Source organism: Leiobunum rupestre, chromosome 3, assembly GCF_980474605.1.
Source record: "Leiobunum rupestre chromosome 3, qqLeiRupe1.1.hap1, whole genome shotgun sequence".
Classification (NCBI taxonomy): Eukaryota; Metazoa; Arthropoda; class Arachnida; order Opiliones; family Sclerosomatidae; genus Leiobunum; species Leiobunum rupestre.
In genome coordinates this window covers 32,264,253-32,292,056 of record NC_143386.1, presented here as the reverse complement: position 1 = coordinate 32,292,056, position 27,804 = coordinate 32,264,253, and the positions used below count along the sequence as shown (strand labels likewise).

At 36.3% G+C, this 27,804-nt stretch overlaps 1 protein-coding gene across 1 annotated transcript; it reads right to left on the bottom strand.

Moving 5' to 3' along the window:
* Window positions 1–26: 26 nt before the first annotated feature.
* LOC149951503 (fatty acid synthase-like) lies at window positions 27–19,954 on the bottom strand. The gene is made up of 9 exons (XM_090169563.1): window positions 19,549–19,954; window positions 18,530–18,760; window positions 7,281–8,688; window positions 4,834–6,557; window positions 4,520–4,769; window positions 4,074–4,462; window positions 2,852–3,307; window positions 1,348–2,568; window positions 27–523 (listed from the first exon to the last, which is right to left on the bottom strand). Exons 1-9 carry the CDS (start codon window positions 19,952–19,954, stop codon window positions 27–29), a joined length of 6,582 nt encoding a protein of 2,193 aa, XP_090025689.1.
* Between the last annotated feature and the right edge of the window lie 7,850 nt (window positions 19,955–27,804).

Sequence of the window (27,804 nt, the reverse complement as noted above, 5' to 3'; positions counted from 1 at the left end):
TTTTAGAAAGATTCACAATTTATTTTCTAATTGAAAACTGTAACAAAAAACTTTGAAAGTTGAGCTGCCAGAATTTTACTCTCTTTGAGGTAGAAACTCGCTAATTTCTCTAGGCTATCATTTGTTTTCTTCGACAGACATTGCAACCCATAGGACGATCTATTCAAATGGTGACTGACTGTTTTCAGAGTCAAAGGTGATTTTTCCAAAGCAGGCACCATAAAGACGGATATTGGAGTTTTTAACTCATTTAGTGGAACTATAACATTTTGAAGCTTCAAATCGGGAAAAACATCTCCTTTAGTTGCTTTTTGAATTCCCTTCGACGCATCAGTAAAGGCCACGGTCGTGCTTTCGCTTAACTCCATTATCTTCTTTATGGACAAATTTCTTATTTCTTGCATAGAAAAATCCAGTTCGTGTTCCCTCTGAAGATGCTGTTTCACCTCTACTGCCAAAAGCGAATCCAGACCAAGTTCACCGAGAGTTAAGTTTTCGTTCAACGCACCAATGTCTTTATAACCTAAGAGTTTAAAAGATACATTAATTTCATTTTACTTCAAAGAAGTTTAAACTAAATTAGGCCTATTCAGAAGCTTCAACAATTTTGCGAAACATGGTTGGTCAGCACAGATCGCACCACCGAGTTGCTCCGTGTGAATGGTGGAAAATGCTCCACGACGTGGATGGGAACACTAACGTTTATCTCCAAATATTTAAATCAAACCATTTTCGTAAAAATCTTTATTTAATTTTAATATACCTATTTTATAGTAGAAGAGGTTTTTTTAAAAGTAATTTTCATCCCCGGGTAACGCACGAAACCTCAGCAACATTTCCGAGAACGTGTGCACCTAAGCGCCACGTTTTATTAATAACAGATTTGATTGAAAACTAGCATTGATTTCAGGAAATTTACTTATAAATATAATATATAATTTAAATATAAAGACGATATAGTCGAAATCTGAATGTATTAAGTACTGAAAGAGAGGTAATATGTTAAAACACACTAGACCAGTTTTCCCCCGTCACCCGGGTGTGTTTCAACTCGTCGGAAGACGTAATATTTAGAGAACCAACGGAAGAACGGGCCGTGCTGAGACATCTCGGGTCCCGGGGCAAATTCTGTCATCGCGGGCCCTTCTAACTCCAATTTTCATTTGGGGGTGCTGGTGAAGGGAAAGTTGATGGTCCCCTATTGTACTGGGCACTTAAAAGTCATGCTTCCGGGCCCTTTATTCGCCAGGCCCCGGCGATTTTGCACCCCCCCCCGTGTGCATGGCCCTGATCTCTATAGAAAGAGTAACGTAATAACAGTTACTTTACTTATATAGATAACATTACCAATGATTTTTCCAACTGCTTGAAGCAAATTTTTCCGTCCACCAAAGTCTGATGGGAAATTCACTGTTGTGTTCAATACAATGCTTGACAAGACGGCGAGGCTATTGTTACAATGAATTTCGCGAGTTCCTTCCGATTCCTTATTAGAAAGCTGCAAGAAGTAGTCGAGGGTAGAAAGACACGACTGAATTCTTTGAGGCCGCGTTCCGCTGATAACCACGTCGTTGCTAGGCAACATGTCGTAAACGACGCCGACGTCACCGATGGCGCCCCACTGAATGGCGAGTCCGGGCAGGCCTTCGGCTCTCCTTCGTTCGCATATCCTTTCCATGACGGAATTAGCGAATCCGTAATTCGTTTGGCCAACATTACCTCGTCCGCAAACTGCCGACGAGAAACAGACGAACCATTCGAGTTCGGGGCACTGAGATTTGGAAATTTCATCTAAGAACTGGGTTCCCTTTACTTTCGGATCTGTAACTTGCGCGAAGGTTTCCGCAGATTGATTTTCCAGGAGACCGTCTTTCAAAACCATAGCCAAAATGAATATTCCGGCGACTGCCCCCAAAGATTTGGATTCCGTCATCAGACTCTCAGCTGCTGCTTTTGTCAAAGCATCTATTTTAGAAACAACTACCTGGGCTCCGTAGCTTTCCCATCGCTTCAAACAAAGTTTCTGATATCCAGTTCTTGCTGCGGTTCTGGATGTTACCACCAATTTTTTGCAACCACGTTCGACCAGCCACGAACACAATTCCAATCCGAAGCCTCCCAGGCCTCCGGTAATTATGTAGACTTTGTCTGGATGACAGAACGTTTTCGGAATGGCTGGAATTTGAATCGGGCTGATTTGGTTCTTGTTATTGTCCGGGCGTATTTGGATGACGACTTTACCAATGTGTTTCCCAGCGGCCATGAACCTGAAGGCATCTTCGACCTCGTCCCAACGGAAGACCGTGGTTGGTAAAGGACGAACGGTTCCTTTTCGAATGCCTTGATTAACAAGCTCCTTGATTTCTTCTTTGGTTTCTCTTTCGTTTGCAATTGTATCCAAAAATACGCCGTGAAACGATATGTTCTTAAGAAACGCAGCCATGCCAAGAGGATGGTTTTTCATTAAATCGTTTTTTCCAATTTCCAGAAAACGACCATTTCGAGCCATACAACGGACACTCGCTTGCAGTTTCTCTTCGGATAACGAGTTCAGAATTACCTTGACACCTTTTTTACAAACAAAAACAAAGAAGCGTAACATATAATGTTTTTAGTAAATTTTAATAAACTTAACCAAGAATGCATTTAAGTTTCTAAGAATATGGAACTCCGGAGTTTCTAAGCCCAATCATCTCAAACTTAGCAGTTATACTTTTTAAACATCGCCATTTATTTTAACATTTGTGATTATAAAGCAGCTAACCTTCGATGAGAAATATAAGAAAGTGGTATTAGAGGCAAATGTGATTGCTGCATATTCATGGATACTTGAATAGCTTTTTGACAGTACCTTTTCCTTTTGTTTCTCTTCGTATGTCGTATTGAAAAGTGACGTCCCGAGAGTTACTGATCCTATTGTCTCGCAGTTGGGGGAATCTATTTTTGATGAAATTTCGCTTTTCAGTCGATCCAACAGTGGTGAAGACCTCGCAGTTCATGCTCAGAGCGATGCTAATGGCAGCTTGTCCAACGCCTCCGCTGCCACAATGGATGAGAATGCTCTCTCCCCTCTGCAGTTTCCCCCTGATTATGAGGGCGTAATACGCGGTGGCGTAGACAACTGGGACTGTGCTGGCTTCCTCCAAAGACCAACTATCTGGCACCTCCCACAAAAATTGCGGATCAGCCAAAACGTTGGAGGCAAGGCCTTGACCTTGAACAATTCCCATCACACGCCGTCCTTCTGAACCACATTCTTGGCCAGCAAATTCCAAACCGAGATCGCAGTTCTGAGCCAACAAGTTACCTAAAATAATGATAAGGAAGACTTTTTAATATTCCTATAGTAAAAAACTAGCTAACAAACAAAGGACGACGCAAGATGCAAAAATTGATAAATGACAACTATTTAATAAAATAAATTCAGTATAATTTAGTATATATTAAAAAGAATGTTAAAATGTCGACACACCATGCAGTATTTAAATTAATTTAAAGGCCAATAGACTTTTCAGTAAAACGGATTCAACGATTCGCTAGGAAGTATTAATACACAAAGCCGGGACGTGCAAGTAAATATATATATGGTCCTTGCTACTTGAACCTGAAGCAGTGCCAGAAATAAGGGCTGCGAGTTTGGTGCTAAAACATTTGGCTCGTTCACACTAGACACGTTGGAAACGTTCTAAACGGATTCGAAAGATCAAATTGAAAATTTTCGGTGATAGGCATACAATAAATACATTCGACACCAAAACTCTACAATTTGATTTTTAGAAACCGTTTAAAAACGTTTCCAAAGTGTCTAGTGTGAACGCGGCTATAGTGCTTAGCTTAGTTTCTATTAGCGCGCCTAATAATGTATTTTTAATTATGCGCATAACATAGTTTGTATTTTTTAAAGCTGAGTGACACGCCGTTACGCGCGCTAGTGGGAACTAATCTTTGAACTAATATAACATTTTTCAGTCGACACTCGCCACCGCGGTGTTTTTGCCCTTTTGAAATATGACAAAGAGTTTTAAGAATCAAATTGCGTCTATAATTATTTAAATTTAACCCACAATTGTCACCTTTTTTAACAGTAAAATCTTCTGCGGCGATTTTTCCAGTTGCCAACATAACATCCTTGAAATTAAGTGGCGCGAAATAAACGTCACAAATCGTCTGTCGATATGTAGTTTTAAGTTGATGGCAATCCATGAGCGGAGGAGACTGAATCCACTGGAAGCTTGATAAATTGCCAATTGTCTTTATATTTAAGTACGCGTGTTGAGCTGGAACTTTGGGGCACTCATTGTCCTCCCCCTCGAAGTTCAGTCTAAGATGGCGAAATGAGCCCCATTCTCCATTTCTGGAAACGTTCATCACTAAGTCCTTGTTCAATATATCCTTAAAGTAAGGATTGCTTGGTTGAAAATCTGACAATGATTCCTTCGTAAGACTGACGTCGAAAAGACATCTGGGGAAAAAAACGTTAATATTATAAAATATTATAATATTTACTATAACATTTCACCTTATATTGTTGGGGCCGAATTCTCTGAGCAAACAATTGACCAATCCAACGATTCCTACATCTGGTTTATTAGCAATCAACCACAATTTTTCATTATCGGCTAATGATTCTTGTTCTCTGACTTTTTCCTTCAGAATTTCGAGCCATTGCTCGTAATGATCATTCTCAATTTCAACAACAGTTTGTTTCGGATAGCCACATTTTTCATTTCTTTTCTTTCTCAGTAAGTAGAGTGTTGATGTCACCAAATCTTTTTTTTTTTGCAATTATTGTAAGCCCAGTCTCTTTAATTGCAATTTCTAGATCATTTTCACTAATTACGTTTAGGTTCATTTTGCTAACGAGCGAGATAAACTTTTCAGATGAAGTTAACTGTGTTCGTTGAATAATGATTATGAAGCCATTTTCCCGGGTTGCTTGGGAAACGGTATCGAGAGCAGATTTTAGTGATTTTTCGCGACCCAATTCTAAACTTAGATCGTTAGCTATCACCAAATCGAAGCATTCTGATGGTCGTTCCGATTCTAAATCCCAAATTACGGTTTTTGTTCCTTCAATCACTCCGTCGATATTTAAGCTTGGATCATTTAGGATTTTGCCAACCGTGTAATTGGTTTTAACCGAGTTGTGAAAAGTGCTTACGTAATTAATAATACAAGAACTAATTGAAAAATCTGTTACAAATTCGAGGATTTTTAGATTATAAATGCTTGGAAGGTTTTCAATGGCTAAATCCAAAGCGGATCTCAATGATCTTTCGTTCATGACCGACTTTGACAAAATATCATTCTTCAATGCTTTACGTCTTTCTAAGATTATCTGTTTAGCAATTTGCAAATCATTAATTTTATTTTCGGACGACTTCGTAGCGGCTAAAATGTCTTTCAAAATGACCAAAAGTGAGAAATTATCTCTTTCAATTTCCAAATAATGGTTCACAAGTTGGATTGGAGCCTCTTCGAAGCTACCCATATAAAAGTGAATTTCCGCTGGGTTTTTTCCACTTTCTTCCAAGATCTTCCGAGTGAGTGAAGAGCAAACTTGCGTGTATTCGACGAGGGCTCTTCTTTCCTGCTTCGACAGAACATTAGTGTCCACATTTGGAGCAAAAATGTACTGCTCGAGAGTGAGCGAACTTTGATGAGTGACACGACGAGGTGCTGCGGTGCATTCTAATCCTTCAATTTCAACAGCGACTGAAGCGCACACGGAAATGTGGGGGTCGAAGATCACGGTAATCTCGGATGTATCTTCATATCGGGGTTGCATTCCAGGATTTACTTTAAATTTCTGAATGCCAGTTGGTAAATATAGACCTCGTTTTCCTGTGCATAATAAATTTAATTGTAGCATATTATCCATGAAGCAAACCCAGTTTCCGTCCCATCTCGCTTTCCCATTGAGGAAATTTGAATCTGCCTGAATAACGCCTTGGAAACTTGGTCCATAGTCGTAGCCACGCAACCGGAGTTCTTTATAGAAATCTGTACAGTTCAACGAAAATTCCGACAAAATCTGTGGTGATTTCCTAACTTCATCCGCTAGCGTTAATGTCGGGTCATCCGGAACGTAAACGTGGCCATTGACCAGCAGTGAGCCCCCTTCGCAAACTTCAAACTCTCCCGAATCAGTGACGACTACGTGAAAATGAACTTTTCCGTCTTTTGGAATAAAAGTCGTTCGATGAAATGAAACGTTTTCAAATACGACTGGCAGTTCTTCAAACTTGCGCTTCTTTTGTTGGGCCAAAAGATTCCAGGCCAGCATGAGATAGCCGGTCGCTGGATACAACACACGTCCATCTATTTGATGTCCTAACACAAAATGATCCGGAGATTCTGTGTTCAAACAATCAAGTTGAACGAGTAACTCGGAGGACTTCCTCGATTCAGCAAAACTTTCGACCGTGGGAACATTCCAAGATCTAGAATGGTCCCATTGAATCATACTGGAAATATTTGGTGTACCTCTAGCTACTGGGTAATCAATCGGTGGGTAGAGGTTTTTGATATTTAGATTTAGTCCAACGTTGTAGAGCCTAAAAATCATATTTGATTAAAAAAGGTGAAATAATACGAATGGTTTCTAATATATCGCTTAGAAGTAGCTATCTTTCTGTACTTCTTATCGGATACGCTGAAAACATGAAGCTTAATTGTTCTTCGCTGAAAAATATTCTTTTCTAAACACTAATAGTGCCATCCGAGTGAAATATTTTCATTTGACTGCGTAATGTGCAGTGTTATACGTTATAAAGGTTCAACAGTAATGCTATGTACATTTCGTAATATTTCTTTTTATAAAGTAAAGTGGCCTTCTTGTTTTAATGTGCTTCTTACGTCACAGTCTCTTACTTTTACAAGGCTAGGAGCGCACGCTACAGTCGCGATGAATATAGGTTGTTTTAGAGGGCGTGTAAATCGGGTGTGCGAAGAATGTACTAATAAAGCTGTGTCTTGTGACGTAAAAGCAACATTGTGAAGAAATTGATTTGAAAAACTTCAACGGTTACGTTGTAAAAATAGGTGCGCGCTGGTTCAGAAGGGATAAACTTATTAGCTAAGACAAATGCAAATAAATATTGCTAAGGCCGCGTGATTTTATTTATAAAATCAACTATTAAACGGGGATATTGGTGCACATTGGAGACTGCTTTGACGCTACGTGGGTATGTGATTTATTTTAATGGGATACATAGATACTCTTTCCTAAGAGATATATTTTAATTTTCTGATTAAACAAGCAGATAAATTGTATCTACCTTCCAATGGATGACAAGAAATGCTCAACGTTGTTAGGGTGGTTCCTTTTCATTAGAGAAATGTAAGTGGATTCGGCTCCCAAACTTCTCTTCACGATGGCTTGCAGTAACCCGTGGGGAGCCACTTCTATCACGATGGCGTTTTTCGGGACGTGGGCGAATGCGTCGTGAAACCTGACGGGCGACAAAAAGTTGTTAACGTGATATTCTGCTGAAGAGAATTGGGCCAACGGTTCATTCCATCGGGCTTCGGGAAATGAAGAACTGATCCAACGACTGGATCTCTTTTTAGGTTCCGGAATAATTTTACGAAGAGCTTGGATCATTTTCTCGACCGCTGGTTCGATGTACGGAGAGTGGAAGGCGATATCGCATGTTTTAACTTCACGCGCGAAGATGTTTTCAGATTTTAATTCTTCGACAAACCTAACCACTTGATCCCGTGGTCCGGAAATTGTCACGGAATCTTCCGCATTGTGGCACGCCGCGTAAACACCCGGCGGACATCTTCTCTTCGCCTCTTCCCACGTGAGCCCCACAGCCGCCATTTTACCCACAATCAGCTCCGTAGCTTCGCTGCACTTGCCTCTCCAGTATGCCGTTAGAATCGTCTGCTCCGCGTTTAAGGTTCCATCGGCGTAAGAACACCCTATTTCCCCCGTGGAATGCCCAATGATCCCGACTGGGTTGAGGCCGAGCTCTCGAAGCGTGTCCACCATCGCCATTTGCACGGCGGCTATGGTCACGAACGGCGAGCTTACTAAATCCAGTTCTTCTTCGGTTCCATTCGTAAGTAAGTGAATCAGGTCTACTCCGTGTGGCTTGAGAATCTCCGCTGATTTCTGGACAGATTTTGCGAAGGAATCAATCCTCATCATTTCTTTGGCCATTCCCGGCCACTGAGAACCCATTCCGGAAAATAAAAACCAAACGGGTCTTTCGCTAATCGTCTGTTCAACGAGTCTTAAATGAGGTTTTTGGTCGCTGTCGATGAGCGTGAATCCCCGGTAAAGTAAACTACTTAAAGGTGATTTGCAAGCTTCTTCCAATAGCAGAATGGCTTCATCCGAAAAGTTTTCGTTTTCCACTTTATCAAAAATGTAATTGACAGCTTCTTCGGTTCGTCCACAAGCAACGACCAGTCTCGGGATACTTCTCAATAAAGCGCTCCGAGGTTCGTCTTTCATGACGTCATTTCCTTTAATCACGACGTGGGCATTTGTTCCACCAATTCCAAAGTTATTTATTCCAACGATTGCTCCGGGTTTAATAGGAGTTGGGATCGTGACCACTTTCAATCGACCATCCAACAGACCAGGTATGCGCGGATTTGGATTCTCAAAATGCAAATTGGGCGGAATTAATCCTCCTTCCATCGCTATGATCACTTTCGCCAGAGAACACAGTCCTTAAATATATTAAAATTTAAAATTAATGTTTTACTAAACTAATATTATAAACCTAAATTCTGACACGAAAGATCATCCTAAGGCTTAAAACTCCCCCGGGATTGGTGATGAAACGTACAATTTTAGTGGCACAAATAGCTGCCTGGGTTTTTTTCCTGAATATTGTAGCTAAGTAGTAAAAATAAGTTAAGCACACTTTAATTACGCAATAGGTTTAATTTAAATTAAATAATTAATTATAATTTTGTGCTCTGTACAGAGGCTTCATCAGTTCAACCATTAAAAGAACATTGCTAAGGTCATTAATTTAAATTTGACTCGTAAGTTGCGTTTCACGGATTGGCATTGAATAGTGAGGTTCTCAACTACAAACATTTCTAGGCAGCTAACAACTAATGGGATAAGCTATTGACCACTATTAGCCTTTTAAATATAACAATTAAGAGATAAAATACTGAATTTAAATTTTTAATACATCTAAAAACTACACACTAGAGAGCTGCAGAGCAGCGAAAATACCATACCGTTTCCGCTCCGTTTTGTTTCCCGGTATGGTACATATATCCGTTTCCGGTCCGCTTTGTTTATCGTCCGTGGTTTCCGTCCGTTTCCGGTCCGTTTAGTTTCTCGCCTATTATTTCCGTCCGTTTCCGGTCTGCTTTGTTTCTCGTCCGTTATTTATGTCCGTTTCCGCTCCGGTTTATTTCTAGCCCATTATTTCCGTCCGTTTCCGCTCCAGTTTATTTAAAGCCCATTATTTCCGTCCGTTTCCGCTCCGTTTAGTTTGTCGCCTATCATTTCGGTCCGTTTCCGCTCCGTTTCATTTATCGTCAATATTTTCCGTCCGTTTCCGCTCCGTTTGTTTCTCCGATATTATTTCCGTTCGTGTTCCGCTCAGTTTCATTAATCGTCTATATTACTTAATATTTATGCTCAGTTTCCGCTCCCGTTTTATATTTTGCTTTCCCTCAGTATACACTCTTTTTAGAAATGTTTACTGGGCGCCGCCATTATCGTACAGACAACCAACGAGCCAGCCCTCTACCGCAGAAATTTCATCCCCCCATAACTGGTTTTCTCATCACCCTCCCCGTAGACTGTAAGGTAATGGTGGTCGATTGGGAAGGCGCGTTTAAGAGTCTATAGTCTTGAAAATTGAGAAAAAATTATTTTATTTTCCTGAATACAGAAATTTATAGAAACAATTATTATTTCTATTGAATTTAATGTAAAACCAAAACTTTACCGCAAGCCGGGTCACCCCGCCAATTTATTCGACCTTTTCGCTAAACGGCCTTTGTACCTTTTGCGATTCTGCACATTGATGTACGCAACGTAGTCGTAGAGAAAAAGGCTTCCGTTGCAGTTATGTTTCCCACGAGCCGGTGAAGAAGGGGGATTATGATCTCACTGTCTGGAAAAGTGGGAGACCCAATCAGCAGCCAAGAGAGAAATTAAAACAGTGTCCATGCTTCAATATACTACGTTTTTTTCCCGGAAATTTGCTCCGATCCCGTTCCGTTACAACCATTTTTCGGAAATTTGCTCCGATGCCGTTCCGTTACAAAGATTTTTCGGAAATTTGCTCCGATCCCGTTCCGTTACAAAGATTTTTCGGAAATTTGCTCCGATCCCGTTCCGTTACAAAGATTTTTCGGAAATTTGATCCGAACCCGTTCCGTTACAAAGATTTTTCGGAAATTTGCTCCGATCCCGTTCCGTTACAACGATTTTTCGGAAAATTTGCTCCGATCCCGTTCCGTTTCAACGATTTTTCGGAATATCGCTCCGATTCCGTTCCGTTACAACAAATTTTCCGAAATTTGCTCCGATTCCATTCCGTTCCTCTACTTTCTTATAAATTAGCTCCGATTCCGTTCCAGCGCCGCGGAACGGAACGGAGTCCGTGGAAACGGAATAATTTCCGCTCCGTTGCAGCTCTCTACTACACACCCTGGAAATTATTTACATTACCACTGTGCACATCCAATAATATGGAGTAAAAATGACACACGCTACTACATAAAGACCCCTCTCAAACTTTTAACGATAAAGATAAAACCATAGTCAAAATCTGTATAACCCTTGAAGACAAGGTTAAGAAATTGCGTATACTGTCCCAATATATCCTTGAATGTATGTTATCCCAAAAATACCTAAAACCCCACTGGACATCATTGGTTCCTCTACGCGTAAATTGCTCAATGCACTTCTAAAATATATTCGTTTTTAACGTTGTGGCGTCTGATCTATATGGCCCAAAGGAAACATATCTGACTTTCTTAATGAGGATAATTTTTAATAGCAGCCACCGATTAGATCGCGCCACTAACAAGGAATGCCGAAATATATCGATAAAAATTGACGAAAAAAATCAAAATTGATCAACTTTTGATCAATTTGAACCAAATGGGCGAAAATGAACCCAAATGGCTAAAAATGGAAAAATGTGAGAGAAAATTTTAAAAAGTACAAAAATTGAAAAATGTTCCGAAATTGTTTGAAATAAATTATTTTTTCTAAATCGAAAAAAATTAATAATTTTAAAAAATTTTATCAAAAGAAGTAATTTTGATGAAAAAACGATTATAATTGATAGGAATTCATTGAAATAGATTATTTGTGAAATATCGGAATAATACATAGATAAATTGGTGTATTTGAAAAAAATTATTTTGGTCAATATGGTCAACAATAATCAAAATTCGAATTAATAGATCAAAATGGGCAAAATTTTAATTTAAAAATAATATAAAAAAATGACTGAATTTTACAAAAATAACTCAAAATAGTGTGAAATAATTTTTTTTTCAAAATTGATAAAATTCAATAAAATTGTACCAATTTGATCAAAGCAGTAGCTTCGATCAAAATAGAAAGGAATTAATTGAAATTTATCAGTCGTGTAAAATTCGATCAATATATAGATAAATTGTGTTTTGAAAGAATTGATTTATTTTGGTCAATTTAGTTGAACTTGACCAAAATTGGAAAAAAATAAATCGAAATTTGCAAAATATTAAAATGATAAATTCGACAAAATATCTATAAATCGTTTGAAATAAATTATTTTTTCAAAATTGAAAAAGCAGTAGTTTTGATTAATTAATTGAAATTGACTTATTAGGTAAATTAGGGGAGAAAATGATTTTTTTTGTTATAATTGATGAAAATCGAGGTTATATGAGAACGATTGATTATATTTCAAAAATTGCTAGTGTTTCTGAGTAAAATCCAGTTAAGTTTAGTTATTTAATTAATTTTAAATGAAGTTGAGTTAATTTTAAAAACCCAGTAAAACTTCAGAAAAAATTCAGTTTATGGTTTTTTTACTTTAAATTTAATGAATATTAACTACATTTCGAACTAGTTGAAATTGGAGTAAATTAGATTGATTTTGAGAAATTTCGAGTTAATTTGAGAATTGCCAACAAAAATGGATTTATAAATAATTATATTTTTTTGGAAAATTTAATGCCTTTAAATATTTTTTCTGTTTAATTTTAGATTTGATTCAAAATAAGTATTAGATGGGAAATTCACAAACTTGAATGAAGTTAATTTAGGTCTGGAAATACTTATTGAAGTTAATAAATATTTTCAACTTTTAATGCTATACACTTATCCTTAATCGTTTATCTACACTTGTTTATAGTAGAAATTTTAATACAATAAGTAATCAGATAACTTTCGAAAATTCTTAGAAACAGGTTAAACTATATATGTAGTCATAAAGTAAGGGAAATATTATTCTTATAGTGTTGTAATTGATAGATGTTCTACAACGAGAATGATCCAGATTTGCACAGAATATGATAACTGAAGGCAAAACTAAAAATGAGTGTGGTAAACGTTATAAGAGCAAGAAAAGCATAAAATCGCTCTGCAATGAGCACATTTTAAAAAGTGGTTATTAGACCAATTAGATTGACTCACGGCTACTTAAAGATTTTGCTGTAGTTCGAGGATAAATTATTAATTTAGTTGTTAGTAATACTAATATTACTTGTCGCTTATTTACTACACTTGCTTTTGAAAAGTTGAAATCTGTTCTTTCCAACTAACGCTTCCTCTTCTAAGACTTCTTGCAAAATATACTTCGTTAAAATCTGCTGAGCAAAATATTTTTCATTTTCATTATATCCAGTTCAATTATTTGAACTTAAAATAAAAAAAGAAAATTATAATTCCACTTTATCTTTCAAGCAGTTAACAACGTTTATAGGATTAAAATCCATCTTGATACAAAAGAAATTTAAGTTTATATTGCTTACGTAAAATAGAACTCGTGAATAAAATAATGTAATTTTAGATCATTTTCACTTTTTCAAGTCAAAAATTGGTTTTTGATACTTTTAGAACACAATTAAAACAACTACGATTATAAAATTATTTATGTATTCATTAAACCTTTCCAATTTCGAAAAAAAAAATTATTTCAAACAAATTTTTTGTCGAATTTAGCATTTTTTTATTATTTTTTTAAAAAATTTAATATTTTGCAAATTTCGATTTATTTTTTTTCCAATGGACGCTTCAATAAAAGATACTCGGTTTTTCCTCCCGTCTCCAAATTCATCTGGGAAGGAACTATTTCCGGTCGGTCGGTTAAACGGTTAGAATAGCTAGCCAAAAAGTCATATTTAAGCCAATTGGAGACGCGTTTTTGAGAATTTTGCGTCAGATAAGAAACGCGTCGGCTCACGTGTATAAGGAACATACTAATGTTAATTTTCGATAATATATTTTTAGGTAAAATATATAAAGTTACTAAAACTAACGAGGAGACGACCCGAGGTGGTTCTCACCGATTTGGTTCAAAGTTGGGGGATTGTTAGACCTAGATGTAACATGAAACCCGTTAAAGGGAAAAGTTACGCTGGGCTTCCGTTTCTCCATGGCAACCAAAAATGTTTTTGACAACATAAAATAAGAAAAAGTCTATGTAAAATAACATGCGAAAATGACAAATTCTAAGGGTCCCCCCTGTGCAAAACTTCAATAAATCAAAAAAAAATTAAAAATAAATAAAAAAATAGTAAATTTAACATTTTTGGATTACTTTGGACAAATAGGGGGGAATAAAAACCATTTTGGGTGAACTCGAGCGAATTTGAATAAATTCGTCGAAATTTTAGGTATAATACAAAATATTCGTAAAACTTAGACGTGATAACTGCCATATGTTTTCGCCGATAAATCTTAAAATTTCTACGTTACATTATTTGAACGATGTAAACAGATTTTTAGATTTCGTTAGAAAAACGACTACATTTTATAAAATGGCGAATACAAATATAAATCATGGTGCAATAAGTTAGGTAATTTGTATCCGATTAACCTAAGATTTTCTACGTTACATTATCAGCCCGAATGAATTCGTACTATAGATTTTTTATAGAAATCCGACACCATTTTGTAAAATGGCGGATATCAATAAAACTCATCGTGCGATAAGCTCCGTAAATATTCGTCGATTAATCAGAAATTTTCTACGTTTCATTATCCGCCCGAGTTAATTAGACCTATGGGTTTTCCAATAATAATCCGACGCTATTTTAAAAAATGGTGGATATAAATATAACTTATGATGCGATAACTGCCGAAATTATTTGTCGATTTACGTGAAATTTTCTACATTACATTATCTGATCGAATAAATAAGCCCCTTACACTGTGATAGAAATATGGCAGATGTCAATATCTCATAATGCCGAAATTATTTGTCCAATTACTTGAAATTTTCTACTTTACATTACCTATTAAAGATAATAAATCCTATTAATTTTAATAAAATTCGAGGCCATTTTGAAAAATGGCGGATGTCATATAAGTTCCGTAATTATTCGACGATAAATCGGAATTTTTCTGTTTCATTAAATGATCGAATAAATAAGTCCTTTCTATTTTGAAAGAATTCCGAAGCCATTTTGCAAAATGGCGCTAGTCTGAGAAGTTCCGTAATTATTCGTCAACTATTCTGAAATTTTCTATTTCTGACCTAGTAAATAATTAGTCCTATTTCCTTTGAGAGAAAAACTCCGTTTTTCAAAATAACGCACATCAATGTATCCCTTGGTGCGATAAATTATATATTGTTATTGTTAAAAAAATTATAGGAAACTTCATATAAAATGGGTAAATTTAAATACATTTCGGTAAAATCCAATAATATTGGGTAAGTTCTTATATCATTGGATTAAAAGAAAATAATTATGGTTAAATTTATCATTTAGGCATAATTTGGGTAAATTTAAATATTATTAAATTAGTTCAATTGGCATTCTAGAATTATTGGTAATTCGGGAAATTATTGTTAATTCAGAAAATAGTTGTAATTCAGGAAATTTTGGGTTATTTGGAAAATTATTGGTAATTTGGGAAATAATTGGTAATTTGGGAAATAATTTGTTATTCTGGAAAGTATAGGTAATTCTTGAATCTAATGGTAATTCTGGAAATTATTGATAACTTAGGAAATTATTGATAACTTGGGAAATTATTGATAACTTGGGAAATTATTGATAACTTGGGAAATTATTGGCAACTTGAGAAATTATTGGTAACTTGAGAAATTATTGGTAACTTGAGAAATTATTGGTAACTCGGGAAATTATTGGTAACTCGGGAAATTATTGGTAACTCGGCAAATTATTGGTAACTCGGCAAATTATTGGTAACACGGGAAATTATTGGAAACTCGGCAAGTTATTGGAAACTCGGCAAATTATTGATAACTCGGGAAATTATTGATAATCGATAATTTTTCTAATAACAATCAAGAGATATATTGTTATGCGCTATTTTGCATACGGCAGATTTCAAATTAATGTAAAAATAATTTCGGCAGTTATCGCATTATGAGATATTGATATCTGCCATTTTGTAAAATGGCGTCATATTTCTATCACAGTGTAAGGGGCTTATTTATTCGTTCAGATAATGTAATGTAGAAAATTTCACGTAAATCGACAAATAATTTCGGCAGTTATCGCATCATAAGTTTTATTGATATCCGCCATTTTCAAAAATGGTGTCGGATTTCTATAAAAATCTATAGTACGAATTAATTCGGGCTGATAATGTAACGTAGAAAATCTTAGGTTAATCGGATACAAATTACCTAACTTATTGCACCATGATTTATATTTGTATCAGCCATTTTATAAAATGGCGTCGTTTTTCTAACGAAATCTAAAAATCTGTTTACATCGTTCAGATAATGTAACGTAGAAATTTTAAGATTTATCGGCGAAAACATATGGCAGTTATCACGTCTAAGTTTTACGAATATTTTGTATTATACCTAAAATTTCGACGAATTTATTCAAATTCGCTCGAGTTCACCCAAAATGGTTTTTATTCCCCCCTATTTGTCCAAAGTAATCCAAAAATGTTAAATTTACTATTTTTTTATTTTTTTTAATTTTTTTTGATTTATTGAAGTTTTCATTTTCGCATGTTATTTTACATAGACTTTTTCTTATTTTATGTTTAACGGGTTTCATGTTACATCTAGGTCTAACAATCCCCCAACTTTGAACCAAATCGGTGAGAACCACCTCGGGTCGTCTCCTCGTAAGTATAAGAAGATAATATTATTATTATTATCGAGGGGTCGGACACTGTCCATTATTTTGTACGGGATTTCGTGATTTCATAGAGATTTTGGCGATTTTATCATTACTTTTTGAAGTGATTTTGGGATTTCAATGTTAATTTACCATAGAGAGAGGTTAAAGATTTTGCGATTTTAGACAAAGTGTACGGGATTTTGGTAAATGTCCGACCCCTCGATTATTATCATCCTCTTATGGTATAAATAATTAAAATTATTCGGAATATTTTTATATTACCGGGCAATTTTAAGGCTTCTCATGGAGGCAGAGTTAACTCATTTCGTATAAAATTATCTTCCGGAAAAAGATGAAAACTTATTCCTTTAGAACTAAACGTATTACTTTTGCAGTACGGTATGCAACAAGTGTTTCCTTTTAACCAGACGACTTTTTTGGCTTGTTAAGGCTTAGCAAAAAACCGATGTTATGTTCGAGAAAAGTTTCCAGCTTTCTAATATTTCAACAAGCACTATATAAATAGTAACTTATGAGTCCTGACTGTCGGAAATATTACTTCTTGGCAATTTCTGGGAAGATGTTTTATTTAAGCGCCTATTTTGGTCAAGTTTGCCCAAATTGACCAAAATAAATCAATTCTTTCAAAACAAAATTTATCTATATATCGATCCAATTTTACACGATTAATAAATGTTATTTAATTCCTTTCAATTTTGATCGAAACTACTGCTTTGGATCAAATTGGTACAAATTTATTTAATTTTATCAATTTTGAAAAAAACCTTTTTTGAGATTTTTTGTAAAATTTAGTCATTTTTTATATTATTTTTAAATTAAATTTTTGCCCATTTTGATCTATTAATTCAATTTTGGACATTGTTGACCAAATCGATCAAAATAATATTTTTTTCAAATACACCAAATTATCTATATATTATTCCGATATTTCACAAATAATCTATTTCAATGAATTCCTATCAATTATAATCGTGTTTCATCAAAATTACTACTTTTGATAAAAAATTTAAAACTTATTAATATTTTTCGATTTAGAAAAAATAATTTATTTCAAACAATTTCGAAACATTTTTTAATGTTTGTACTTTTTAAAATTTTCAAATTGATCAAAAGTTGAAAATTTCAATTTTATTGTTGTCAAAAACATTTTTCGTTGTCCTGGCAAAACGGTTGCCCATTGAATAACTTCCCTTTAGAATTTTTCAAGTTACATGAAGTTCTACCAATCCCCCGAGTTTGAACAAAATCGGTGGGTTACACCTCGGGTCGTCTCCTTGTAAGTATTAGAGAAGCTAAGCTCTTTCCACCAATGAGAAAGCGGGTCAAAGGTTATTGCTCTTTCCCCTTCGTTTCTATCGGGCAATGAACACGCGTAACCAAAATTGTTCACCATCAATCGGGGATTTCATTGAAATGTTAACAGCAACAAAATTATTTTAAATTCGCTCCTTTCAGTTAATGTGAAAAATAAACAATATATATATAAAAATATTTGTGCTGTAATTGGTGACGTGTTCAGCAATAGTGGTCTTTCAATCAATTAATAAATTAATTAATAATTACGTGTTATTTAAAATTCGGTTTCGACCAACACATTAATGACGTAGAAAACAAACTTCCGCCCTCGATTAACACGTGACGCAACAATACCGCTCTTTATTTTGATATGAAAAATAACGCCCCTAATATCGTTAAGTTAAACATCCACGAATCTATAAACACTAGAGAAGAACGTGAATATTGATTATGAGAGAATAGAAACAACGGGCCAGCCTCTATAACAGCCGAGATATTAATTACATATGTATAATTTAAAGATGCCATTGATCAAACCTGACACGTGAGCATGTGATGCCTCTGTACAGAGCGCGAATCTAGTCGTTATTTAGATTTTAATTATTTATTTTTATTAAAACTTTTTCCAGTTAATTAAAGTGGCTTTTACTTATTTTTACATCTTACCTTATACGCAAACAGCCATCGTTAATCGGACTATAATAGTTTAGTTATTTATGTGTGTATGCGTGATTTTTAGTAGTTTTGAAGCTCGCAAACTGATAACATTCTGCTGCTTAGCAGATCTTTAGATTAGAATTTTGAAAGCAATAACATTTTACTTGACATCATTCCGAACGATTTACCAAATAGACTATTTATCAACACGTGTATCCGGATAATTTCAATTGTTAAATTATTATGTGGCGATATTTTATAAAGAGTGTGTCGCAGGCAGTGGATTTCTTACCGGAACCTCCTTCTGCGTGTCCCATATTTGACTTCACCGAACCAATGAGCAGAGGTTCAGATCTATTCTTGGAAAAGAAATCCGCGATGGCACCTGCTTCTTCCGGATCGCCGGCTTTGGTTCCGGTTCCGTGAGCTTCCACAAAGGCCACTTCTTTCAGGTCCACTTGTGCCTCGCTGTACGTTTCTTCGAGCAGTCTCTTCTGCATCACTCCAGAGGGATATGTTATTCCTTAAGAAAAATGTTCGTTAAACATGGAAGCGGACTCAAACGGGGTGTACATTGGGTCTCTACATGGCTCAAGTGTCACCAAAGTTTCCAATTTTAAAAGTAACCGTTTTGTACGTCAAAATGAACATACTCAAGGTTACGATCACCATTCACAAGGTTGTCCGTTATATCAAATGCTAAAATGTTTTACAACCAACATTTTGAAGGTCAAGATAACAAATTAAAGACTCCCCGATTTATAATCTGTCAATTTAGTTTTTGTAAAACAAATAATGTGTCAAAATGCATTTTATAGTGAACATTTCAATTACAATTAATTTTAATTTGAGGAATTTTCGACTTAGTTTTGTGAACTACCCAATAATAGGAACTGCCCTTTTGAAAGCTGCTCTTTTGGGAAATAATATTTGAGGAGGTATTACGAATGTCCGCTTTGTCTCTGCGCTATCATGGAATTCTTCCTTTTGGAAACTGTGCTTTTAGACCAAACTGCCTGTTTTTATCAGTGCCCTGGATATTTGAGCAAATGCCTATTCACGCTTATTAAGACATTTTTTCTTGTAATTATGTCATCTGTTTGTAATTGGAATTTAATTGAAGGAAATGTATTAGAAAATTGGCACCTAAATAAAGTATTTCATATTAAAACTTTAAAACCTATTAATACCATGGTAGATGAATTTATAATAAAATATTTAAAAGAAGGAACTCATGGAATTTAATAAAACTTTTTATTACTAAAAAACCACAGCTTTCATATTACTAGATTTATTAGAGTGAAATGTTACCTTGCATTGTAGACCCGTCGTTATTAGTTTTAGCGTGCAAAACGGTTGCGTAAACTCTTCTGGCGTCGGTGCTTCTTTGCAGGAAAATAGCAGACACGGTTTCCGATTTGACGAATCCGTCAGCAGAGGCGTCGAAGGACTTGCATTTTCCATCCGGAGCCAAAACTAGATTAAATAGTTTCACAGTGGTTGGATTCAGGTTCAGGTGGATTCCTGCTACAATGGCTGCTTGGCATTGGTTTGTCCGAAGGGCGACGGTGGCTTGTTGGAACGCGTATAAACTTGAAGAGCAGGCAGCGTCTACGGCGTAGCTGGGCCCTTTAAAATCGAAACAATACGAAATGCGATTGGCCATCATGCCCCTATTGTACCCGTGTATTTCGTAAAATGAATGCGAACTATCCATTTCTTTCGGCTCAGACTGGCTTTGTCCAACGAATACTCCGATGTTCTTTCCTCGCAGTGACTGGACGCTATAACCTAGTTTCGGGAATAAAGTCAAGAGTTTATAACTAGTTTACCAATAGATTAGTGCTTTCAACCGCGACAGAGTATCTCCTTTTTGTCTGATAACATAAATGATTGCTTGTAAGGTTGGAAATTTGTGACTAAAGGACGGACGATGTGTTTTGTAAAATTTATTGAATTTGTACCTCTGTTTCGGACACAGCCTTAGGCGAGGATCTTAAGTGAAAGATCCGCTGATGTCGCTGTTTACCAAAGATAAAGGGAATATATAATACTCTAGATACCCGGCGAAGGAGTGAGCCAATCGGAAAAGCGGCCCAGCAAGAACTTGCTGTCGACTCATTTTTTTCCGGGTTTTTTCATCCGAGGCGCCATCTATCTGTAGTCAAGAGCACGGTAACTAGTTTTTGGGCTGCACCGCCATCTGTCTGTTGCCAGGAACTCGATAAATTTGTACTAGGCCTAATACGTTGAAAACCAAGTAGCAACATTTTTTTGCATTTCGCGTTTAAAGAGATAAAATGTTTAAACATTGTGTAGTACGTTATTGCAAGAACACATCATTAAATTGCAAAAACGCTTCATTTCGTAAGTAGGAAAAATTATTTGTATTATTTTATTATTAATTTATTATTGATTTAAGCGGTAAGCGGTTACATAATCATAGGTTTCATCTATCAAAACCTGAACTACTTGAAAAATGGATATACTCTAAAAACCGCGAAAATTGGTATCCATCTGAGAATGTTTTCATTTGTAGCTATCACTTTAAAGAAAGTGAAAAGGAAGTTATAAATTGCAAACGGTGCCCTAACAACACCGCTATTCTTACTGACGATTTTACTAAACCTTAAACAATTAATTTGGCATTAAAGTAACAATTTTGTATTTTACGTAAAGAAACTACCAGTTCAAACACCGGAAGAAATAGCTTTAAATTTTGATCATGGTTCTTTTCACGTATGTCTAACAATGGTGTTAATATTATGAAGAGGAATATTCTCTGCTAATATTTTTAACGGTTTCCCAATAGGGTTAGTGAAATGTTATTCCTCTTCATCGTCGTCTAAAGATAAGCAATTTTACCATCATATTTCGACTTTTATTGCATAAATAATATTATGGTACTAATAATCAAAATGTTATCGAGGACGTGGTTATAAAACAACCAAAATACACAGCCTTTCGCGGTACTGATGACGGATTTCGCTATGCACAAAATCTGCAGCTAGTTCGAGTGGCCAATCGGTTGAGGAAATCTCTTCCACATTAGACGTTCCTTTGGTTTGTAAAGGCTCTTTAGTAGACAATTTTTGGGCTCTGATGTCAAATAGAATTCCATTTCGGTATATTCAATGTAAATTTTGTACAATGTCAAGCGGTCAAATTCCTTTATAAATCACCTAGGCCTTGGCCAATTATTGAAATTAACAAAAAGCTACTTGTTAATACGTAATATAAATTGAAAATTTACTTGCCTTTGATATTAGTTTCCCACGATTGAACTTATTTTCGACTTGTAATTTCAATTTCCATTAATTTTGAACTTTTAGAGCACTAAACGAAGTATTTCTCAAATCTAGACCTCAAGAGCCCCAGCTGAAGAGTCACGTGATGGTGACAATTACTTAATTTTTGATTTCACCGACGCTGTCGCTACTGTCGAAAAACCATTGTCTGCTAGCTGTCACGTCCCCGTTAAGCCCTCGTAAAATCTTGTATCTAGAGTATTATTTATTTCCTATATCTGTGCAAGGATAATAGCTAAAGGATACGAAATAACCCGCGATTTTCGCTCCCCTTCCGTAACAGTTTTACTCCCACAAGTTGGGAGAAAAGGGGGTACTAAAAAAGGGGGTACTAAAAAAGGGGGAAATGTGTATGATCCTGGTAAGACCACTTTGTAGCGCCCTCTCTAATAAGGATATTTGAAAATATCCTTACTTTTGCCGCCAACGGCTTTTGACCACGCTTTTCTTTTATTAATAATGAGATATTAAGTATAATAGCTAAATATGGATCACAATTATTTTAAGTTAAAGCTTTGACAAAACCTACTAAGGCGCAGCAAAAATTTTACACTTACTAAACACACAGTATTTTCCCATTTTACAAAATAACTATTTAAATCAAAGATCAAATCAAATCGCCGTTAAAGTTAAAAGTTTTAAAGCTATCCCGCCACTTGACCTAAGCCTAAATCGAATCACCGTTTATTGTCGCCAAGAGTCGCAGATTTTTGCCTCTAGATGGCAACAGCAAGGACAGCTAGCGTTTTACCAGGATGCGATCCCCACTTTTTCCACCCACTCCATCCACCCGTCGGGGGAGACTCCTTTCACGAGAGAGGTACGAGCTCGCTTCGCCATTTCGTATCCTTTAGCTATTATCCTTGATCTATGACATATACTTTGCTTCGATATTGAGAAGCGAGGTGTGTCTCTTTAATGTTTGAAGAAATGGCCTCAGGTTCTGTTAGTTAGGAGGCGCTCATTTTTTGAATAGTGTACCATAACCCGAAGAATAAGTCAGATCAAAGATAATATAAACCTCGTACCCTAGAAAAGAAATAACCGCCTCGCGCGTAGTCAATAGCGTTTGCCTACTTCCTGCCGGAACTCCGAAAGAATTAGCTCCATAGTTACCATGGTGACCAACTATAGATAAGATCACGGCCAACTTTGATGACGAGCTGTTCGCGCAACAGTGCGTCATCAAAGTTAGCCATGTTAAAACTATGGCAGCGACCGATGAAGGACGATTTTTCGGAAGTCACGTGCCGGAAGTAGGTAAACTCTTTGATTAAATTACAGACCCAGGTTATTTAAAAATAACAAATTTGATACAAACCTGAATCGAAAATAGCTTCGTAGGCCACTTCCATTAGCATTCTCAGTTTTGGATCCATGTCATCAGCTTGTTTGCCGAGCGCGCTAAAAAATAATCCGTCGAATTTCGTGATGTCTTTAATTGTACCACTACGAGGAGGAAGGTCAAAGAATTCTAGTGGATATTGAACCAAATCATGGATTAAAATTAGAAGTTAGTTGAATCTACGACAGAACTGTTAGAGTGATAAAAATTAGCTAATTCCCAAACTAGGGAAAATGACGCTGTTAGAGGGTGTCCTTAATGCTCAAGATTTAAAATTTAATCGTGATTCAATCATTTGTAATCTTTATAGAGCCAAAGCTATACATTTCATTTTCATCAGATTTAATCACGATTTAATCAGTCGACGGATTTACGTAGAATTGTTTTAGTTATAAGTTTAATTCTTCGCCACCGGCCCCTTTCAATTAAATTCTGGCTGCGGCACTGACTACATGCCAAGAGTACTTTTCATAATCAATGAGAAATTGTTATTTCACTGTATACAATGGTTTGTTTAAATCGGTAAATGGGAATGTTTTTTACTCATACCTACATATTTCAAAAGAAAAAAAAATCTAGTAGAAACATCTGCAGGATGACTATAAGAACATGAGATGATTTATACAAAATCCCCACGTACAATCACGGATAGGACAGCGAAAATGGCAGACGTAGTGGCGCCTATGTTTTGCTACAAAACTGTGTTTATGAATTGCGTCCACAGGGAAATTCTTATTTAGTTTCCTATAAAGGTTGCCTTTAAAAACTTAAAAGTTTTTATTTTTGTTAGTTTGTATCCCTTAGATTTGAACATAAAAAATGAATGTTCAGATGGGTTTGTTCATCCCAAACGGGGCTTCATAATCTTAGCCGTTAGCTCTAAAAACCATTAAGGTACCAGCCTTCTCATGTGATCAAAGTTAGTCTTTCTCCAAATCTATATAGTAATTCATGAAAGAAGTATGACATTGAATTTATTTCTGGCATACACTAGGTCTCTTCTCTCAAAACGATAGACGGAGCCTATAAAAACTGTAAAGCTCAGTGATTTGCCTATGCAGGGTTAATGAAAAGCTTATAGTTCCTATATTCTATGATTTCGTATTTGAAAATTCGAACGAAAATGTACCTCACACTTTTTAAAGCAATTAATTTAAAACACTAAGATACAAGAAAATGGGCCTTGGCAATTCTGCTTATTGTAGAGTGTATATAACAGGAATAGACCCACAATCGTTCATGTGGAAAGCGAGCACACTACCTCTCAGCTTAGATAAATAAAAGATTATCCAGGAAGTTACCATCTCCAGAACGCGTTATCACAACACTACCCTCGAAGACTAGCGTCCCCTTTTGAAAAATATTGCAAACAGGGAACACCTTTACTTCGGGTACAGCCTACGTCACAGACCTTTTATGGATTTTTAAACCGGGAAAACAAGTCGGATATTGAGCCCTATTCCGGTTCATACGGTTCCCCACCAAGTGGAGGGCGACGCTAAGGAGACGACAATTTTAGAACGACGAAAGGAACGGGATGGCTCCTTGGATAATCCTTTATTTGTCTATGCTCTAAACAACGAATAGAATGCGTGATAAAACAGGGTGCTTCGCGTCATTTTATTGGTGAAAATAGGCTCCGCCTTTCGCTCTCAAAGAGGGGATCAGAGGGTAATGATAAAGTTGAATATTTGTGTGCGAACTAAATTCATGATATGTCTATTCAAATATATAACTAAATTTAGATTTGAAGAAATCGTACTAGTTGGCCAACGCTTGTCGCCTTCGGTACAAAGATTTATCCCAGAAAACAAATTATTTTTGAATTCCTCGATGTTGTCAGATTCTGGAAATCTTCCCGAAATTCCAGTTATGGCAATGTCTCCTGTGAAATCCCATTTTGGCATTTTGCAATTTGGAAAGTCATCCATTCTTGTTACCTTGTCGGGTACAATATCAGCAAACGTGATTTAACACGTAGTTAACCTGCAAATACAAACAAAATATATATTTAAATATTATTATTGTGAATTTTTTCATTTTAGATCAATTATTTTCCAACACATCTGCTAAAAAAGCAACAATGATTCAATGAACCACAGAAAAATCTTGCAACAAATAATAAACACTTAAAATGAACCAAACATCGATTTAAATTGCCAATATAAATATTTACTTATATTGGAAATATAGGACCCGGTGCAGAGACGTTTTTAAGAATCGCAAAATAGCGATTAACAGAAAGGGGGCGTGGTTTAATACAACACGATAGGTCATAATCTTTCAAATTATTAAAATTTGAGTTTCTAGCTCATTATCACTTTTCGAAAAATGTTTCTGTCAAATTATTGTCAGAGCCAAGTCCTAACCACAATCACGATTTACGAAACACTAAAATAAGCCAGCCACTCTAAGCAACTTTACAGTTAAGAATAAATTATAATAGGGAATCTAATACATTACTACTTTGGGTGTATTCTAAGGCTTGGTTTATTTATAGCTCCTTATTTGCTAGTAGTGTATGCAGTGGGTTTTAACTAATGAGTCAGTAATGAAATGGTGAAGTGGTTCAGTGTATCAAAGATCTTTAGCTATCAACCAGCGTTTATACCAATTCATCTACATAGAAGAAACCTTTCGTCAGGTAGACTAGGAGTTGCCATAAAAGATGTATTGGATTATTCAAGATTATTTGGCATGCATCAAGAGCGTACGGAGACAATTTGATGTATTACCTTAAAAGTGTTTGTCAGTTAATTATACGCGGTTATATCATTTGTTACAATTTATACCTCGACTAGGCTATGTAAATGCCAGATAGTTAGGTAGAACACCAACTTATATCAAACAAGTTGGCAAGCCAAAATATACCTCTCCTCGGAAGAATTGTCCCTAGTGGTATTAATTTCTCGAGATAACCCTTAAAGATATATCTACGCAATTCAGAGTTATTTGCTAAAAATGTTATCCCAGTTCTATCCCGCCCCGTATAAAATTTTAATTATAATTAAAATAATTGTGACGATACGACCAATTTTAATTTATACAGGAGGGTTCGGGTTCGAATCCCGCCCACGATTTAAAATAATTTATTTTACATAATTTATATGAATTGGATAAATTGACGTTAATATCTTTATAACAGCGGCAAGGACTTTTGCCTAGGCAGTTTTCTAAAAACAGCGCGTATTAATAAGCATCGGTGGCTCGTTGGTAGAGCACTCATCTGCTATGCAGAAGGGTCCGGGCTCAAAACACGTCCGATGCGATCGCAAATTGATAATAGGACGTAAGCCGTGAACATTTGGTGGACACCCCACCTTATGGACGATGAGACGTTTATCGTAACTCTCAGCATACGGTACGTTTGAAAGGTAAATACATAGACGTTGGAGAGTCCCAGCCTCATAACGCTAGTATTCAACATCTCGCTGAGCTAACTTGTGGTCCTAAATCTACCTTGTTGCGTCTCATACCACGAGAAAAAACACGTCAGCAATTTTCGCTTCGAGAAGGAACAAGATGTCACGTACATTTAAGAACACAGATGTAACGCTCATTTTCAATTGTGTTATTTGAAGATTAGTGTTATTTAAAAATTATTGCATTTAAAATATTTCCTATTTAGATTTTACCTTTTATCACATTCACTTCCTTAATTAAGTCCTACCATATGCGTTCCCATATGTAGGAGGAAATCATGTTTTCCCCGAGCCTTTTAGTGTTTAAGTCCCTTTTATATTTTTCAATTTCTTACGGGTGTCCAAGTCGTAAAAAGGTATCATTAGTATTTTCTCGTAAAATGTATTATTGTTGTCCGTGTATTGCATCGTCTCCCCTCTACATGTGGCTCACCCCTAACTAGCGTTCGGTGCTGGGAAAGCGCGCACATCTTGACTCATCCATTGTGCGCTATAACCCCTCTCTCTCTCTCTCTCTCTCTATTGTTGAATACTCGGCGTCGTATCGTAAATGACTTAAAGATGCGCGCTCTCTATTGTACGGCGTTCGGACGTCAATAGTAAACTATTGAAAGAAGTGTTACTTCAAACGGCCACCTTTAAAAATAAAAACTACAACCACGTGTACCCTTCCCGAAAGACACGTGGCGACATGTGGTACCGTCGTGCGACCTTCTTCCTGGGAAAGACACCAGATGATTTCATCTTTCTACTGTTATACGCAAACCTTCTACAGCCAATAATCTTTAAGCCAAGCCACCTACTCCAAGCTACCCTTAACCTTTTAACCTCTCCAATAAGAAGCCACCAAATGTCCGTTTCCGTAATTAAACCACGCCTACTGAAATGGGGATGAACAAAACCAGGGAGTTGGAGAGATTTAGACACAGTCCTCAGCGCCCTGAGTGACAGAAGAGCCAGAGACCGGACAGAGCCAGAGACCGGACAGAGCCAGAGACCGGACAGAGCCAGAGAGTGGACAGAGCTAGAGACCGAATCGAGCCAGAGACCGAATCGAGTTTAAGAGCGGACAGAGCCAAAGGGTTAAGGAGAACCAAAACGAGCGACATATCGATCGAGGACGAAGTCCAGGAAAAGGAGCTAGCTAGCCACGCCGAAGAGCCAGTCTTTAGAAAGTTGGACCACCAGCCAGAAGACTCCAAACCGGTTCATCAATCGGTAAGCGAAAGCCACTGGCTTCAAACTATTGTTATAAAGAGAGAGAGCCCGCGTATCCCCGCCGCGTATTTCGTGTTTTTGCATGCTTATTGTTATTATTATTAAGTGTTTAAGTATTTTATTGTTATTTGTACTGTTATTATTATTTTGGTTTATAATATATAAAACCGTTTGGACACCCGTACTCTCGTTATATATTTACCTATATCATACCCCTAGACATTCTTGAACCCGTTTACTTAACGTTAAGGTTGTTTTTCACGAGATTCCTTCT